The sequence below is a fragment of the Mya arenaria genome, chromosome 12, assembly GCF_026914265.1.
Source record: "Mya arenaria isolate MELC-2E11 chromosome 12, ASM2691426v1".
Classification (NCBI taxonomy): Eukaryota; Metazoa; Mollusca; class Bivalvia; order Myida; family Myidae; genus Mya; species Mya arenaria.
Window position 1 is genome coordinate 5,853,700 of NC_069133.1, and position 20,853 is coordinate 5,874,552.

Genomic DNA, 20,853 nt, shown 5'->3' on the forward strand with positions numbered 1-20,853 from the left:
ATATTCACTCCAGTATTGAAGAAGATTGACGTCCTTTCTGGTGTGCAGTAAAGCTTTGCAAAACCTCATTTAATTTGATTGGAAACGCCGAGTGTCAAGTCAATGTATATTATATCATCTTACTTGAGTGTAAGGAAGATGAATGTCTTTTTTATAGGAAATGAAATACAGGACATATTAAAACATGCTTAAAAGGTCGTATTTGTCTTAAGAATGATATTTGTGACCCTAAAGATTGATGCTTGTTTATACGATGATATTCTACCCTTGTCATTTCAATCAAGCAGGATATTGATTGTGTAGTGGATGAACATTTCAGTGGCAATAATAAGTACCTACTTTATTATTTATATGTATGCATGCTCTTTTACAAACCTGCTTCCCTCAGGAATTGAAAAGTCCTGGAATTTGAATATTAGCAATATAATTGATTACAAAATGCATGTTTTGTACGGATAAAACTAAATTGATCTTGACTTTAAATTACAAGCAGCATGTTAATTTGTTTTGAATACAACAGACAATGGCCCGGTTGTTGGAACGTTTGCTATATACTTAACGATGAAATTTATCGTTAAAATGACTAAAATCGCTAAATTTTCGTTAAATACCTTCGTTTAATTTATTTCGCTAAATTTCGGTTGTTGGAAATTTTAACGATAACGAAACCGTTAAATCAGTAGTCAAGTTAACGAAAAATTTAAAGTACCTCAAATGGTACTTTAAATTTTAACGAATCAGTTAACGAAAACCCAAATGGCTGCTGTAATTGGCTGCTTAGTAAATATACCACGGAAAAGTAGAGAATTTAGAGTAATAAACTTAAATGAAAGCCTAAATGATGAAGAATTGAGAAGAAGGTTCAGGTTTGGAAGAAGAGGAATAGAGTATTTGGCCGATTTGCTGAGAGAGGACCTAGCTAGGGAAACAGACAGAAGTTGTAGCCTGTCAGTCGAGGAACAAGTCTGTATAGCGCTGAGGTACTACGCTTTAGGTTCATTTATGCAGGTTGTTGGGGACACACATGGAAGACATAAAAGTACTGTTTGTAGAGTTGTGGATAAGGTTACCAAAGAGATAGTGAAGCGTCATAAGCAGTACATTAAGTGGCCAGTTGATGAAGCTACCAAGAGACGAGTGAAGTCTGAGTTTAGCAACATAGCTGGATTTCCAGGTGTTATAGGGTGTGTTGATGGTAGCCACGTCCGTTTGATCAAGCATTCACCAGACCAAGAGAGAAAGATTCCCGTCCATAAATGTGATGGCAGTTTGCGATGCAAAAGGTAGTATATTTAAAACATATTAAACTGTAAATATTATACAGCTCTATATATAACATGAAATAAACTGAAACTTACCATCACTGTACAGTTCTGCTGGTGTTGCTGAAGAGCTCAAATAAGCAAAATCCAGCCACATTTCTTTTGGCATTTGTTTTTTAAGACATACAATTACTGCTTCAGTACAATGATGGTTACTGCCATTAGTAAGTGCTTTAAAATTCTTTGAGAATACAGATTTGAAAAGAACTTACCAAGGCACAAACTTTCCTTTCAATGTCAAGGTCAACAAACTTTAGCTATAACGCCTTAAAAGTAACGGTCAACATTCACAACTTCATAACCACAGTCATGTTATCTCCCCTTAACATGTTTTTATCCTTTCAGGAAAATTCACATTTATCAATGCGCAGTGGCCTGGATCAGCTCACGATAGCTTTATATTCGGAACTTCCACACTTGGATGCCACATGGAGAGAAACCACAGGGGTTTTGAAGATGGGATTATTCTTGGAGACAGCGGGTATGTAAATGTAAAATACAATTCAATGTAGCTACATAATCATGAATTTTGACCAGGTTTTATACCAGTATCAACTTATTATAATAAGCAATAACGTTCAACGTTTACATCACTAAAAGTAATATGACAATGACAAAAATGTTATGTTTACTGATTTCAGCACAGTTTAGGAGATTGTATCTGATTTAGATTACAAATGTGTTTTTAAAGGTCACGATCGAACGGGCTTTGTTTCTCTTAACTGAATACCACAATAACAATTAGTGTTTAAGAAGTTTTAAGAAGTATAAGACATGTTTTATTTGAAGGTATTAAACGTTTTTGTACACACAAGGTATGATATGATTTAATGCAGACTGTGTACTTTTGGCAGGTATGCGTGTTCAAGATACTTGATGACACCATACAGAGTTGCAGACACCAACCAAAAGACAAACTTCAATATGGGGCTCTGCAGAACAAGGGTACTCATTGAGTGTACGTTTGGACGTTGGAAGAGGAGATTTGGAATTCTCCATGGAGAGGTAAATACAAAATGTTGCATTAACATATTTCTTTCATGCACAAATGTATGTAAATGTGTATACACAGCACAACTATACATACAATACATCACATATATCAATTCAAAAACTGGTGCCGTCGTTTTTTTATGAAATTCTGCTCATGAACAGCTGATACTCTGTGTGACCTGTAAATAAAGCAATGTGCTATTGTATAATGAGTGAAAATACTAAACAATGTTTATGTGTTAAATTATCTTAAAATGATTAACCTTAAACCTTTTGTTACATAAAATGAAGTTATAAATACAATATAAGCCACAAACCGTGAAATTCGCAGCAACATCCACTCCTTCCTCTTGTCTTGATGTCCCTGGCGTCTCGTCTACTGAATGACTTGCCTAATAAAAGAATATATATATACCATTAGCATTTGCACTTTTATCATTATTTGTTTTATTATAATTATATATATCTTCATGTATCTATCCATCTATATGTTTATTCACTCAAGGTTACACTTCTTGAAAATATTTATTGTTTTAACATTATCAACAGTTGCACATAAGAAAACAAACTTACAGAAATAAGGATGTTCATCATTTCATCATCTACGGGTGCATGCCCTACGAATAAAATACACATATGAAATTTATTGTACTCAAATAAAAATTATTTGATGGCTAAGGCATGTCGATTAATCAGTCCAAACAATCTCTTTATATCTTTGATTAGATCAAACAAAATGATGTTGTTCGTGATCAAGTTATACCGCTTCGACTAATACCGTTTCACATTGGAACTTGTTGAGTAGCAATCCGCCAATTTTCGTCAATGGGATTTCGATAAAGAATAAACAAAAATGTAAAATATATGTGAAAAACTTATCATGTCAATCAGATATTTTTCGCTTCTTTATCTATATGGTCAGCAAATCTCATTTATTTCCATGTCGTCAGCTAATTGGTCAGCACTTTTAACACGACCCAGTTTTAATACCGTTTCACTTTTGGACTTTTGTCAAAAGTTTGCCATGGCTAATGGGAAGATAGCAGCCAATAGATACATCCAATAAATGTTTATACTTAAATAGAAACAACGAAATAGAGAAAGCAACCAAATACATTTTATAACATAGCAGCAAATAAGAAAGAAATGATTACAAAATAAGGAATTAGGTACTCCAGTTTCATAGAAAAGTAGCGTAATCGTATTAAACAGAGGTTTCAATGAGTACCGCCTAATAACTTCTATCTGGGGTCAACTTGACCAAAACTCACCCCCAACATCTGGGTCACAACATTTCCTTCTTGCCAAAAGTGTCACTCAAATTTGTGCTATAATACATTTATATCAAATCTTACGATTTCGTATGGACAAAAATCAATGACCAAATCTTATATAACACAGTTGTTACTGTTGTTGTTTTTTGTATAACTGTACCAGTAACAATATTTTTTAAAGCTTATGTTATATTTTGAATGAACGTGTTATCAAACTATTCTCAGGTTTTAATGCTAGTCAATATAAACAGCCGTTTCACAGTCATAAATTTTGATGATTTTTGGTTTAAAAATGTCTAAATGTTAAAAAGGTTCCCTTTAAAATATCGCTTTTTTGTTCATAACTTCTAACCAGGATTAACTTTTCTCCATACCTGGTACATACAGTGTAATTATTTTTTTATCTTATTATAATTTTGTTTACGAGTTACATTCATGATACTGCAGTACTGTTTTATTGTGACATTGGTGTTGTTTATCAGAATACACTTCTATTGATTTTCTACTTATTGGCTATTAGATTCCTTTAACATTTCTTGTTTCGTGGTAAAAGTACTTTTTGGCTGCTAAGTTCCTTAATTACTGGCTGCTAACTTCATAGGTGAAAGCATGATCGACGATAAAAATGGATTTGATCATAATACTATCACGGATGTTTAAACCATGCTAGAATATCTCAACTGCATCGGAAAAGATCAGCTTCTTTAAAGAGGTAATAATACTAATTTTGTTATAGTATTTGTAAGTAAATTAACGATGTATTCGATGAACATTGATGACAAGTCTTGGGATTCCAAGACTTTTAATTTTAGATTGTGTACAGTAGCGTTTCTATTTTTAGACTCATTTATTTTATTCACTTATGCAGACGATTTATTCGGTACTCTGTTTTTTTTTGCAATTTAACATGTAAAATTGAGCAAGCGTATTGCTTTTTTAATATACAGAGCAGTAACATTTACCACAAATAAACTCATTAATAATAACATCAGAAATTGTGCTCATACCAAGATCAATGACTGTCTCCAGTCCACCAGGGATCCCACTGAAAGCAGCCTGATCCTTACATAACTCGACAACTTTGTTGTGCAGTTCTCTACATTTTTTTCTGGGGGTCCACCTCCTGTTGCAGCAATCGACCTTTACCTAGCAACCTCATCTTTTTTTACCTCTCTTTGCAAATTATCCCATTTGTTTCTTATCTGTGATGCAGTCCTTATTGTAACACCAACATTACTTACTTCTTTGGCAATTTGTTGCCAAACTTCAAGCCTTTTTTCTGGCTTCTTCACTACCTTTAATATATTTTTTTCATACTGTTCCACAAGAACACTTATTTCAGTAGCAGTGAAATTAAAACTTTTTATCTTTTTCTTTTCAGATGTGTTGCTAACGTCGTCCATCTTAGAGGAAGTGAGTCAAGAGCATTATGGGTCGACCCAATAGTTTAATTGATCGTTAAATTTAGCAATTTTGCTACATATCTTAACATTTTCCTTATGTAGCGAAAATCGCTAAATTGATTTCAACAACCGAAAATTTAACGACTCGTCAGGCAACGGTAAGTAGGTAATTTGGCGATTGTTAGTTTAACGATTCGTTATGATTTAGCGAATGTTCCAACAACCGGGCCAATAGTTATATGAAAAACTACAGAAACAAGTAAGGACAATAGGCATTTAATATTTTAGCAGTCTTGATCACTCCCGGATTTCTACGTGTTGTTATATAACACTACATTGTTAATATTGTTCACTGACTATACAGCATATATAAGGACACTGTCGACGTGAACTTAACATAAAACATGAGATATGAGCTCGTTGTATTCTTATGTATTGAATGTTCGAGATATACTGCAGTATGTCGGTTCATTTCACGGTGAAAATGGTGAACATGGAAATGGTGCGAAGAAATAAATATCAACTTTGTACTACATTTACCGCGTATACTGCTAAGCTGCAGCTATTTTCATAATTGTCACTATTGAAATGTATTTCTTTCCTGTAGTCTTAAGCAATACGCAATTTCTTTGTCATATTTTGATGTTTATTTCCTTTAATTCGCTTATGGAATCAAATTATGGATTTTGTATAATGGGGTATAATTCCGAAATACAAGAGAAGCATTTCATGTTATATTCTTTTTTCTTTTAACAATGTTTGAACAAATGAGCTCTATATGTTAGTGTATGTTATCTAACACATCGGTTCTTTAGGTAGATTGGATTTGTTATTGTCGATATATGGAGAAGACGTGTTTATTTGCTCTATAACTATTTTTTCAGGTTAAGTTGACTGGTCCTCTTCATGGGTACAGGTTGGGTACATGTGTTCCATTGAACGAGAATAGTTGGTTACAATTAGATATTCCACATTTTCCGTCTTTATAATTCATTGTATTTACAAACTAAACAGTCAACTCGATCACCTTAGTCATATTACAATCAATAATGTATGTTCGATATAAGTTGAGTATAGCCATTAGCATTTTCAAAGATATGGTGGGAGAGTTTCTTCTCATAAGCAAATTTATATTCAGTCGGAATAACACTCTACGTCACATTAAAGTCTCTTACCAAAAGCATCACGAAGTGAATAAAGGATTGTTGATTCCGGTATAATTTTTACATTGCATTATATATAGAAACACAGTTGCTCTCTCTCTCTCTTTCTCTCTCTCTCTCTCTCTCTCTCTCTCTCTCTCTCTCTCTATCTATCTATCTCTCTCTCTTTCTCTTAAATATTACGTTTCGTTCATTATCAAGTTTGGCTTGTCCTTTTTACCGCATGTATTATAAATATTACTAGTCACTTCCCCTACCACACCCGCAACGTGTAATAATAGCACAAGGAGTCTAAATGTATTAGCAACATATTGAGTATAAAACAGATTCTATTGTAACTATAACGATAACAGTTTATTGCAAAAATTGCAAATATTTGCAAAATGATCATTTTCATCACATTTATTTCTCTTGGATTATCAATGTAGCGACCCTTTAAATTATGAGAACAAGTTAGTTTATTAAAATGCATATGCCATGATTAAGATTCGTCTAAATTAAGTTGCAAAACTTTGCTACTATTATTTTAATAATGCCGTTCTGTTTTATAATGCTAATACTTTTTCCTTATCATATTTATTTTGAATTGATTTATGGCTTGGTTTTATTACATTGTTTTGTGTGCAAATTTAAGTTTTAACATATTGAAAATGTAAGTTATCACAGAACAATGAACCCAGTGATGGTTTAGAACTTAGGCTATATGGCGATACTTGAGCGGCCCTATTTCGTTTTGTAAACCAAGTGTCTAGGAATTAACTGATCATTAGTACTGCCATTAATACAGACTGGTTTACGTATTAATTATGTGATTTATTAACGATTAACCTGATGATTAAACATAAACATCACATTTAGGCAACAAGAGCGCCATAAAATTCGTATTGCTTACAAGAAATATTGTCGGATATGGTGTTAGTTTACTGTCTGACTGAATTACATGATTCTACATTAGTACATCTATGATTTCTTCGTCTTTCTAATCCATTGAAAACAGCGTATTATGCACTGTAGCGGCGTTGACAGACGGAAGAACAGCCCTTACCGAAATAGGCGCTTCTCTATCAACATAGCTGTAAAGGAGCATTGCTATAGACTTTGCAGTTCATGGCAATAAAATAAACAATAAATATCAAGAGGGAGGATAGGAGATTACAGCAGGCAAAGTGACGGTACCTGACCTTTTCACCACATCGTCATTGTATGATATCTGATCTAGGACAATAAAGTGTCCGACAGAGTTTGCTATACGCTCGGTTAAGCATATCAACAGAATTTGCAATTATACTTCATGAGTCCTGTCAGCTGATGTTGACAGGGTTTATTGTTATCGATGATACAAATTGTATCAAGCGTCGGAAAAATGAGATTTGTTTGATCGCGGAAATAAAACTGAGAGGAACGGCATTTGGAAAGCATGTTTACAATGTCTGAGAAGCGCTTGCATACAATTTTCTTATTTGCCTTCAACGCCCAAACACCCAACGGTCAATAGTTAGAGAAAGATGATCACACACCAATATTATTTTTGGAGTAGTTAATCGCCTCTGTAGACCCTGGCGTGTTTGATTTGCACACGAAATAATGAATACAACACAATTATGTATGATTTTGCTGCGTTCATTTTGGTGTATTTATCCTGTTGAAAATGATTATTTTTAAGTTCGTATTTAATTGATATACTGACTTTTCATTATATATGTATTATACACACTAAGCTCGATTATGTTGAATGGCAATACAGGTATGTCAAAACAGTAAGCACTAGTGTGGTTATCATAAATTTGGTTTGACAGATTTTCTCAAAATCTATTTACCTACTAGATAATCACCAACATAAATGTTTCATTTATAGATGGCCATGATGAAAACACTTTTAAAAAGCAAAGACAAAACATGAAAGAATTTCACGGTTTGATATAACAAAAACAGGAAACAGGCGGCAATAACACCCTTTTAACAACATTGCTTTTGTGAAGTTGAAAATAATATATATATACGACCGGATATATATATGGCTATCGCGATGAAATATTTTTTATTAAGTAAAACCAAGAATAAGAAATAGTGTTTGCTTAATAAAATAAGCTGATAAATGTATAAAACCCAATACGTCGAATTGAAGCAGCACTTTTGCTTCCATTCACTCACTTTTTCATGCAGGCCATTAGCGTTTTCATTCATATTGTAACAATTAAAGTGGCACAGCGGGTATTCCGACCAAGCGTAAGTTAATCAGGATATATGAATAAAGTAATTAAGATATAACGATTTATTAAACATTTAGCTGTTTTCTTTAGAAACAATTATTCACGCTAAATGTTATCAAAACCGTCAGCAGCGATATTTCTATGCACGTCTATCGATACAGGAATAGGCCGACAGGATGTTATTTGAATATAAACCTGTATCGGGAATATATTGAAATAGATGCTGAGTATAGGTCTTGTTTGCACTCGGTCTCATTGAAACACGCATATAGGATTGGCTATATAAAATGTATGTATGAAAAACAGGTAGAAATTGTGCCCTGTTTTGTATGCGTCTTTAAAATGCAAACAACTGATCCTGTCGATTTTCGAAAGAGATAATAATTCATGTGGATTTATAAATTCATACAGAAATGTGTGATGAATTAGTTAAAAATAGGAAAACTATATCAAAAGTATTTGTAATTGTTTTCAGAAATCATCGTTAGTGAAATTCAAAAACTTTGTTTTAATTGTGTTTGTTTTTTTGTAACGTCGGTCGTTGCGCATTATAAAATTAAAGGCAATATAATAAACTTGGATGCTATAATTTCAACAAACGTAACAAGATCAGTTTCATCTTATATTTAAAAAGGTTGTTCCGCTGACCGATACAATGTTTATCGCTTCATAATAGTAGTTTCTGTCTTGCGTTACTGTTGTTTGCTTTCTGATCATACTCCGGCTTTTATTCTCTTTAATGAAAACAGGACGATAAGTGTAGCTCCCTTAATACTAAAACGATGTATACTATTTATTTTATTACCTCTGTACGAAGATGGCATTGAATAACAAAATATGCCGAACAAGAAGGACAATAGTGAATATATTAAACATCACTAACTTTATTAAAATAGTTGAAAAGAGATGAGGGAAAAGATGAAAATTCGCTTTTACGAAAGAACATTCGTTTTATATAATGGTTACATATATTCATAATAATATTATTTCCCCAAAGTCTATTGGCCGAGTTGTTTCTATCAACAAACTTATATGTGTTCATTTGATTGTGTATGCCGTAAATTGACATTTCGAAATATTGCGTTATATCTAAGGAAAACAGATACATGAATACTATTGTTTTGGATGTGTAGAGATGTGAAGCTATCTTCAAGGGTTGAGCCATGATTTTTAGTTTAAATGTTCTTATATTTACATTTTTATTGAGCCAAATAAATTATGTTATAATGTAATTGAGTATGTTATTTCATATTGGCCCAGTTTTTTTTCCGTGGGAAATCAATTAATGAGTATTTTATTATATCACTACAACGTATGCTACGGCATTTTAATTATAAACATTCTGATACCTCACCTTATGTAATTGGAGCTCATTTCCCTTTTTCATCGGATTCTGATGTTCTAGACTAGTCTTTGCTGAATTTGACATGCATCCCTTGTAGTGACATAGCAAAGACTTATAAATAAACCCGATTGCACTGTACAGGAAGCATTTTTTCGTGAGAATTTCGTAAACCGTTTGCCATAGATCAAAATTGGTTGGCGATTTTTTTCTCCTTTGTCGTCCTTTTTGTTGGTTTTCAAAATAATAATTGGTTAAACAGGTTAAATAAAGTGTTTGAAGTATTTTAAAGGCTAGTAATGCAAAACGTGTTTTAAACTAGGCAGATAATATTTTCAAAACAGTCGGTAACACTTGAAACAAATTGACTGCCTTTTAAAATAACCTAAAGCATATTTCTGATGTTAGGTCGAGTTTCGACAGCCAATGAAAATGGTATTTTTTTCTAATCCTGTATTTGGCTAGTTTTGTAGCCAATCAAAACGGCAGATACTCATATTGGCCGACTTTGCTCGATATTGAGCAAGATGTGGTATATATATATAACGTCAATTGTCCGGCATTAGAACCGCCATTGCCTCATAAACGCGTCAAATACGTAATAGTTGATTAATAATATTATATACATTCCAATAATATAATTGACAAGCAGTGCACTGTGCACTGATGTTTAAAGTTAGGATAAGGGGATACATCCAATTATTTGTTATTTATTGCGTACGAAAGCGCAAGTATACGTCAATAAGATTCCTATCCAAGACTACCCAATTAGCAGAAAATACTGTGTTGCAACTCCAACCAGTATAAACTTGTTTTCTGTTCTGACTTGACATCATGCTGACACAACTGGCTGAGAAAGGACGGATGTTGCATATAATAAAGATAAAACAAGCCGATGAAGACAGTACAGTTGCGATGTGTGACTTGTTTCTATGGAAGTTATGAATAGATGTATAGCTTTTCGACCAAAGTCTCTGCATTTTAGTCCCATCAATATTATCACCTAATTAGTGTTTGGGGAAATTCCTTAATTGATATTATCTTCTCATCGGTTGGTGAAATGGTAATGCGAAGACTACACATGTTAAAATAAAGAATGGGTGTGTATAAATGTCATACGACCTAAAGGGAGAAACGTTTTGAATATTACATAACAAACAAGAATATTTTGACATCAAATTTTGCAAAATACGTCTTTTATGACCGATTTTGCCTCATTTCTGTTTTGACTTGGCCAAATTAACATGGATGGTGCAGATTATATGGACAGAACTAGTTTACGGAAAATTACAAAACAAACTGTGTGATTTGTGGTGATCGTGATTTTGACGACAGTCTGTCAACGACCATTGTCCGCATCATAGCCTCATTTAGCTTATCATCCGAACTGTACAATGTACAACCTAACGAATGGTTGAAATATCTTTGACATTTGAATGTCAAAAAACCTAGAGGGAAAACAGACCGGCCTCGGCTAAATAGCACAAAGGGTTCATCGTCCTGATCCAGTATTCAGTTATTTCAGTGACCGATAAACACAACAAATCAGGGCTGAAATCTTTACATAAATACATCATTTTTTGGTATATAAGTTGAAGGAAGCAATGTCAAATACAAGACTGAATTTCAATGGTTTTAGGTATTTGATGTTAATATTGAATAAAGCTTTTGAAACTCAAAACGAACAAGAGATGCATTTCAAAGATTCTCAGTTTAAATAAAAATGTCAATCAGCGATTTGTTAGGCCATCTTGTCGAAGACTATAGAACCCGCTTAAAGCATCGGACAAGTCGATATTTCAGTTTAAAAGATCAACATATTATCAATCTGACACTTATGAACTGTGACCCAGATAAAGTGATATTTATATGTTAAATTTTCTTTAGCATCAATGACAGGAGACATTTTGTCAACTATTTTGAAACAGATCAGAAAGGCAATACAATTTTCAAGACTGACAGAAATGGCAGGTTCAACAGTTGCAACGACAGTGGAACTGTCTAGTGGATTCTGTTTTAAAGATTGACAGCACTGACATATGGCGCACTGGCAATTTCTGTAGCACCGAGTTTATTGTTATTTCTATTTTCAAGATTAACAACAACAACAACAGGTCAAACATTGTCATCGTATTTCCGGTCGTCCTGGAAGGTGTTTCTGTCTTTACAAGAGAGCGCACTAATAGGTAAAACTTTATGAAAAACTGTACATCCGGTCGATGTTATTTTGATGTTTTCAAGTTGAGGGCAATGACAGGTGCAGCGATGGCAACATTTGTAACACCGTTTTTAGCGGTGTTGTTATTTTCAACATTGACAGCAAGGTTAGGTGCAAACTGTCAACGTCTATACCACCAACAAAAGCAATATTTCTTTTTTCTTTCAATATTGACGACCGTGGCATAAGCCTTAGTAGTATTTTTATAAGGTGGACAGTAATGACAGATGCATATTGTCAGTAAAGTTACGTAACATAATCGCAAAATGTATAGCATTCAATTTGAATAATAAAATATATTAATATAAACATATTTCATAAAACGGTCAGTATTGCTCCCATCACATTAAAGAATTGACCAATTCAAAACTTTTATAATTACAAGAAAGCATTTAAGTGGTCATGTGTCAAGTGCGTTGCTAAATATCTCGCATCCATCATACACAAATCATCACAACGGATAAGCAGCCTGTCATGCACACATCATCACACGCATAAACCGACCCAATCAAGTACACATCATCACACGAATTAAACGGCCAAATCAAGCACACATCATCACACAAATGAACTGGCCCAATCAAGCACACAACATCACAAAAATAAACCAGACCAATCAAGAACACACCATTACATGAATGAACCGGCCCAATCAAGCACACATCATCACAAGAATAAACCGGTCCAATCAAGCAAACATCATCACACGAATGATCCGGCCCAATCAGGCACACATTATCACACGAATGAACTGGCCCAATCAAGTACACATCATCACACGAATGAACTGGCCCAATCAAGCACACATCATCACACGAATGAACTGGCCCAATCAAACACACATCATCACACGAATGATCCGGCCCAATCAGGCACACATCATCACACGAATGAACTGGCCCAATCAAGCACACATCATCACACGAATCAGGCACACATCATGACACGAATGAACCGGCCCAATCATGCACAATTCATCACACGAATGATCCGGCCAAATCAAGCACACATCATCACTATGAATGAATCGCCTTTGTCATACACACACTTTCCAGACCTTAAGCCGCCTAAATCATGCACACATCATCGATACCAATAAAGAGCTTAAATCATGCACACATCATCGATACCAAATGAGGGCCTTAATCATGTACACATCATCAATACCAATAAAGAGCTTTAATCATGCACACATCATCGATACCAAATGAGGGCCTTAATCATGTACACATCATCGATACCAATAAAGAGCTTTAACCATGCACACATCATCGATACCAATTAAGAGCCTAAATCATGCACGCATCATCGAAACCAATTAAAAGCCTAAATCATGCACACCTCATCGATACCAATAAAGAGCCTAAATCATGCACACATCATCGATACCAATTAAGAGCCTTAATCAGGCACACATCATCAATACCAATTAAGAGCCTTAATCATGCACACATCATCGAAACCAATTAAGAGCCTAAATTATGCACACATCATCGATACAAATTAAGAGCCTGAATTATGCACACTTCATCGATACCAATAAAGAGCCTTAATCATGCACACATCATCGATACCAATTAAGAGCCTTAATCAGGCACACATCATCGATACCAATTAAGAGCCTTAATCATGCACACATCATCAATACCAATTAAGAGCATCAGTCATGCACACAGTTAAAAATATAAATATAAGTCTACTGTCATGAAATTTTATTGACCCAACGGCACCGGCCAGTCTATGTAAAGGAAGTGTGAATCACTTGAATGGTATCATTGACACAGGTCAGTATGTAATCCTAATTATCAGTCTACAATCTATGAATTACTTCACTTGTATTATCGGCACTGGTCAGTCTTTAATCTATAAATTACTTTACTGGTAGTATCGACCAGGGCAAGTCTATAATGTAACTTTTATATTGTAATGATTTAGCTTATCCGTCGTTAAAGGAAATCACTTATGTTTTGGCACAATGATAATTTCCCCGGTAATGCATCTGAAAACACTTACTCTTTGATACCGATATTGAAAGAAAACACACAATTTAATTAAAACCACATTGTTGTAGTGCGAAGCAAACCGTGGTCGCCATTACAGCAAATGCAGAAAAAGCTGATACCCTAACCACTTGCCTACAGAGACTCATACTTAGCTAATTGTATATTTAAATCTGTAATGAAAACATTGGTTCCATCACGCGATAATGTCAATCAACCAATCACGCTACAACCCCTCGTTGAACCGTGTTTGAAACGCATTTCGAAAGTGTGGACTTCAAAGATTAATTATAAACCATTGATTAACATTTGTTGAAGGGTTCCAGTGATAAGTATCTTATTTTTTATACTCCTACTGATTTGCCAAACTTTATTTTGTTTAAAACAAAATCCGAGTCCATTTTAAAAGTAACAACCATTTACAAAACCGACAGCCCAAATATATCTAAATTAAATTTAATTATTGTTCAGTAAAATAAGGTTTACTACATATCAATACAAATAAGGGTATTAGCATTTAATCTATACAATTATTTCATTTTGTCGACGCCACAAGTCTGTGTTTGACAAAAGAATCCTGCTAAGAAATCTCCGTCAGTATCCTAATGTGTTTATGAGCTGTTTTAGGTAGCTGAATTAGAGGTAGTTCAAGACAAGTCATTCTATGATAAATAGGCGATAACAACAAACATGTTTATATAGCGCCAACTATGATTGTTTATCTGAAAACGCCTGATGTATGCCGTGCAGGAACTGACAGACTTTGCAATGCGCTCTTCATTCTCTGTTCGGGACAATCCTAGAAAGGCTGATACTGCCGCTCGCTTTGAAATAAAGCCAATGAACGATACATGGATTGAATAAGCCAGGATTTCCTCTTGCTAACAAATGATTCAGTGTAAGGCTGGCAACACTGGTGTTTGTTAGGACCAGGGACGGCGTATGAAGCAGGATAATTGTGTGGAAGCGAGGAAACTTTTTTTTGATAAATGAGCGTTAATCATATTCCGGGAAAGTGCCTAAGGATATCGTGGCAGTGAAAGTTATTATATATATTAAGGGAAATTTGCTTGCGGGAGGGAATAAATGTAAAATATTTCTGGATACTTAAACGGAATATCGGCTAGGTTGGTATTTATTCGATACTTAATAATAACACGCTGAAAATATCTAAACACAATATTAATTCGTTTGCATAGTTTTTTACGTATTTATCTGTTTTTTTCTAAAGATCAAAGTTACCTTAAAATTAAAATGTGTTTGTTCAAGTGATGGGAACCAAACAAAAGAAAGTAATGACATTTAAAAAAAAAACATAATTGAAAAAAAGTCATGCATACAATGCTGATAAATATGTGCGAGCCAAACGCTTTTCATTTAATTTTCTTTGTTCCGTGAATTAATTTTCAACGTCAAGCGTAACGCAATTCAATTACTTTGGGTGATCCTTGATCCAATTTTAAAACATATGGCAAACCCATTTTTTCATGCGTAACGAATATTTTATTATAATAATAGATTTAGTATGTTCTCATTAATCGGTCTAACAACACCCCTACAATACCCCACCCCCACCCTAGCGTCCCCAGTAAACTCTTCTTTATCTTGCTGACGGTAACCCCCCAAAAAACTGATAAATGAAATCAATGTTTATTTTGTGTTTAATTGCCAATGAATGCTGAACTAGAACGGATCAATTATGGACATCGGATTGCTTATTTTTTCATTAATGAATTTTGGGCAGTGTTTCGGTTCCATAACAAGTCAAGCAAATATTAATTAATGTAATATACTGATTATCATTCACAAGTAAATCATCAAAATGGCATCATTTACGAAAAATGTGCCGCACTGTCAACAAAGTGAAAGTGTTTGAACTATAAAATACAACTTTCTTTTGAATAAGAAAATTAAACGTCAGAGAAATATTGAATCGAAAAAGCGATCGTGATTTAAAGTGACATTATTCAAAATCAATACATATACATGTATCACAAACATCAATTTTGACTGATAAACCTTAACGTACTAACTAAATAATGCATTTATGGAAAATACTTATTACTGATAACAAGATTTTAACGGTGTATATATAGCAGGAGGCACAAAAATTTAATTAAATGATTGGTGAATGCTAGAAGATATCACTGTGACTTACTATAGTCTCATAAGGTAGAAATACCGTGTTTTATGCTGATTTCTTTCATATTAAACTTGGTATTCTTCTTAAGAACCATTGTTTTCGAAATCGTATTCATTTTTTTTTTTGGATATTGAAACATTACCATTAATTGCTGTATATTTCGTTTGGGAGTAAGGGAGCATCTTTAAGATTGAATGTAAGATGGCGCCTAAGTTCTCCCTACATTTCGATCAAGGGACCGCTAGTCACGTATATACGATATAACAATCACAATAAAGACTGATAACATTGGTATATCGACTATTTCTCAGAGAAATATTTAATTCAAAACAAGACTCGATTGTGCCGAACTTTGTTAAAATTCAACAGCGAACAGGACGGCCATTTTTAATATACTTACGACAAGGCTAACCCAATCGTAAAGTTACAATCGCAAGTTACGAAATCGTAACGTTACTATTACTTACGATTCTTAGTAAGACGCTCGGAAAATCGTAACATGGTGTTACGATGCGTTTACGATTACGATTTACGCTACGACCGTTGATAAGACGCTCCCATCATTGCTAACTTTAAATCGTAACTGCTCTGTAAGTTAATTGGATACTCTTGAGATCTGGTTCCAATATCACGAAAATACTTAAGTCAATTCTCAAACTCAGTCTTAACTCATTTCACCATATAAAAGCCTAATTTTCTTCAAAATTTTCCATGTTTTATGCTTTTTGAAAACGTATTTTCTAATAGAATTTGTTGATAAAAAGATTTTTTCAATATTTCAAAGAAAACTAATTCTAGAGCAAATATATACTTGAGTATTTTATAAAGAATGCAGAATTGTACTCAAATACATTTTTGGCTGTAGAATAGACTTCCTTTGGAATTTGACCAAAGATATGATAGAATGTGTTTATAAAACTGTAAAAAACATATATGATTTTTAAAAAGTTTGATGCTATTTGGTATAATGTGTTGAGACTGAGTTTGAGCTTTGACTTATATTTTCGTGATATTGGCGCCTGGTGTATTTCTAACAAGATGTAGGACAACTGTGTTAGCTGTTCTTGTTTATATCTAGATATTTGAGCACATTATCAAATATGTAACGCTTAAATGGTAACAACGATGCCGTTAACAGCATTGTTAACTTTGTTAAAATTTTGAACATTCGCCAAGTTGATAAATTGCCCGGAATAAAAAGGGTGAACAAATTTATAAAAAAAAATCATTGGGGTTTCTCACGGTCTTTAACTGATATTGTATCCATATATGGCGCCTTTTGTGTATAGTTATAATTTGATATAGCTTTAGACGGGTATCTAACGACTAGGCTGAGCATGGCGTGAATTCAAGCATGTCAATGAAAATACCATATGTTTGCTTGATATCTGCACAAACCTTCGGTCGCATTTCCAAAGTTTTTTTACTCGCTTTGCTCGTTCGTCATCTACGTTTATGATATTCAACTCTGGCATATTTACATTCCTGCGTGAAAATAAACATTAATTCTTCCTTGCATCCGATAAAGTTGAACGTAGGCATATATTACCAGAACAAAGTCTTGAAGTTCGGAATGTATAAAGTACGATTGTATATAACTCCGAGATAATGATTCCCTTGAATTCGCCGACACGACAGGTTTACGTCGTCTACAGAGGGCGGATTCGTAATGTATTGCAGTACTGCACCATAACTTCGATCTCATAATTGACAGTATGGTACAATATTAGTGCCACAAACGCTGTAAATGTTTATTTGCCTGGACCGTGGTCGGTAAAGGACCTTCAATAAAATTCAATTAATTTGTATTTACTTGATAAAACGGTGGCATTGAAAGTTCAGAGGAAAATTGTTATTGGTTTTTGATAATTCCCGTCAATAACTGATCCTATAAATCTACATAAACAATTTCGTGTTCGACTCTAAAATTAATTTATGGATACTCTATATTATCTTTATGCTATGCGATAAAGGCATTTCATGATAATTATGATTTAATTTCCCGTTTCTTTATTGCAGGCCAGATTGTAAGAAGAAATAAATATGGTCCATTCGTCGAGATCAGGTAGCCGGTGTTCCAGATCTTCGCGAGGCATCATTTCTATCATCTAATTGGACAACGCACTGTTTGAAAGCAGAAGCGCAGTGTTAAATGTTATAAGAATGAGCGTTATTTGTGGATTATTTGTTAATCTGCGATTCCCCCTTTCCCAACATACAGAAATACCAGGAGATAATCAAAATTCATTCATGATTTAGTCGGAAATTGTTCATGGAGGTTTGTTGCTTGTAATAGCAATTGGATGTCCAGAGTACGATAACTCTTAAGGGAACGATATGGATATTTGTTTTGGCAAGATGAATCAAAAGAATGATGTGAATCGACAAGCTCAAAGTAGTTAAACCGTCTGCTCTTTGGACAACAATGGAATATTACGTAATAAAGAAATAATACGAAATATCATGCAAGTGTTTGAATGACGCAGTGCTGTTTATTAAGTGAATTCAATTATGTAGAAATGGAGGGTGTTGACATGTCTTGCCTAAATGGTACTGTGTATCAAAGTGATGGAAATACACAATTAGTGGTGGCAAAAACCGTATTGTTTAGCCTTATAGATCTGGCTGTGGTTCTCGGAAACAGCCTTGTGATAGCCGCCGTGTTTACTACCCGAAAACTTCGGACGGTGACGAACATTTTTATTGTGTCGCTAGCGTGTGCGGATCTACTGATCGGGTTTGCGGTGTTACCATTCTCAATATCGTTGGAAGTGGACGAGTGGTTGTGGGGCCAGGTGTGGTGCAGCATGTGGCTCGCCATCGATGTCTGGCTGTGCACTGCCTCCATCCTCAGCCTCTGTGCGATCAGCTTTGACCGCTATATCGCCGTGACCCATCCAATCAAGTACCCGACTATTATGTCGGCGTCGCGTGGTAGATGGCTTGTCGCATCTGTTTGGATTTTATCATTTGTGATATGCTTGCCCCCTCTGCTCGGATGGAATGATAGCAGTATGCACAGAAAAACTTCCTCGACCTTTCTCAACGAGTTGCAACGCTCGTTTTCATTACTTAATCGTTCATCCCTAAATCAGGCTAATATGCAAGACATTCTCCCGGGACCGCAACAGGATATTGTCTTCAATCTCACTGGTGATGATTACCTCGATGGATTGTTTTCCAATATTAATACAACTGAAAATTGTTCCGAAGAAAAAGTAATGTGTGAATTAACAACGACTACTGGATACAGAATTTACGCCGCTTTGGGGTCGTTTTTCATTCCTATGCTTGTCATGGTATTTTTCTATTTTAGAATATATTTAACCGCTATAAGAACTGCAGCTTCAATCCGCAGAGGCGTGCTTACGACGAAGATTAGCAATGATATTTCACAGCCGAATGGGTACGGAGAGGACGAAATGTATCTACGGGTTCATCGAGGGGGCAGCTCATCATCATCTCGCAAAACAGCGAAACACTGTGATTTAGGCGTTAGCTGTAGGACACTTAATAGCGATACCGCGTCACGATCTCCAAGACTTGCTGCTAAGCGAAGTCCCTGTAATACGCTAAATAACATCGAGTCAAGTGAGCGATCAGTTTTTAAGTGTAGCAGAGATGACAATTTAGTGAAAACAAATGGAGAAAATGAGAAAAGTTTAAATGGCGTTTCCGGCGTAAATAGATTTGTCATGCCTGTTGCGAGACAAATTTGCAGATCGAAAAGAAGGCCCGAGAAATTGACAAGTGATATAACCGAGCTAGAAATGTTAAGCAAACACAACGACAATGGACACCCAGCTATTAACGGGCTTACACCAAACATTTCCCCTCTTACGTCCAAATCGTCCTCGCCAAATTCGCCTAGGCGCTGTAAGCTGTTAATTAGGGAAACAAAAGCTATTTCTGTAAAAGGTCATGCAAGAAAATTTAAACGAGAGGCAAAAGCTGCAAAGACATTAGCAATAATTGTAGGAGCTTTTATAATATGCTGGTGTCCTTTCTTTACAATATACCTTATGGGGGCGTTTTGTCACGAATGTGTAAGTGAATTGGTTTTTGCCGTATTCTTCTGGCTCGGATATTGTAATTCTGCTTTAAACCCGTGTATTTATGCGCTCTTTGCCAGGGATTTTCGTAGTGCATTCAAACGGTTAGTTCTTTGTCGTCGACGAAAGGGATTTACGCATGCAACGCGGGCAGACTTTGTCACCGGTATTACGAGAAATCGATATGCTGCCCCACATCACGACAAGGACAGCGGCGAGTCGGATTTTTAAAGTTTATGTATCACAAAAGATTGTTATTTAAATCGTTTGCTTTATTACCTTAATGTTTTTTAACCATTGATAAATATGAAAAGATTCTGTGTCATTTATTATCCATGTAATGTTTGATCGAGTTGAACTTTGTCAATGCAAATTACATTACGGTACTACCCTCCCAGAACATGAGATGCTGTAGAATGGTATATATTTGTAAAGCGACCTGTAATTAAAGCTGCACTCTCACAGATATACCATTTTTACGACTTTTGTTATTTTTTGTCTTGGAAAGAGCAATTGTTTGCGTAAATATCTGCAAACCAATTATATACGATTGCTGACAAAAAAATCAGATCGTAGATTTTCATATTTCAAAAATTAATGTTTTATGGCTTAAACCTTTACTAGCGGTTTAAGAAAAATTCATAAAACATCAATTTTTGAATTTAAATATAAAAAATATGCGATCTATTTTTTTGTCAGCAGTCTGATATAACTGGTTTCCATGGATTTTTGC

At 34.6% G+C, this 20,853-nt stretch overlaps 2 protein-coding genes across 2 annotated transcripts; both read left to right on the plus strand.

Annotated features, from left to right (window-relative positions):
- Window positions 1-756: 756 nt before the first annotated feature.
- LOC128211708 (putative nuclease HARBI1) lies at window positions 757-14,789 on the plus strand. Its single transcript, XM_052916726.1, has 4 exons — window positions 757-1,267; window positions 1,668-1,803; window positions 2,177-2,327; window positions 14,676-14,789. Exons 1-4 carry the CDS (start codon window positions 757-759, stop codon window positions 14,787-14,789), a joined length of 912 nt encoding a protein of 303 aa, XP_052772686.1.
- Window positions 14,753-20,404, plus strand: LOC128212263 (octopamine receptor 1-like). The gene is made up of 2 exons (XM_052917631.1): window positions 14,753-15,052; window positions 18,088-20,404. The coding sequence occupies exon 2, from the start codon at window positions 18,546-18,548 to the stop codon at window positions 20,349-20,351; it is 1,806 nt and encodes a 601-aa protein (XP_052773591.1). The 5' UTR covers window positions 14,753-15,052; window positions 18,088-18,545; the 3' UTR covers window positions 20,352-20,404.
- Window positions 20,405-20,853: the final 449 nt, after the last annotated feature.

Coding starts and splice junctions, on each gene's coding strand:
- LOC128211708 (XM_052916726.1), top strand. CDS start 757: ATGGCTGCTGTAATTGGCTGCTTAGTAAATATACCACGGAAAAGTAGA. Junction 1,268..1,667: donor CGTCCATAAATGTGATGGCA/GTTTGCGATGCA, acceptor TTATCCTTTCAG/GAAAATTCACATTTATCAAT. Junction 1,804..2,176: donor ATTATTCTTGGAGACAGCGG/GTATGTAAATGT, acceptor TACTTTTGGCAG/GTATGCGTGTTCAAGATACT.
- LOC128212263 (XM_052917631.1), top strand. CDS start 18,546: ATGACGCAGTGCTGTTTATTAAGTGAATTCAATTATGTAGAAATGGAG.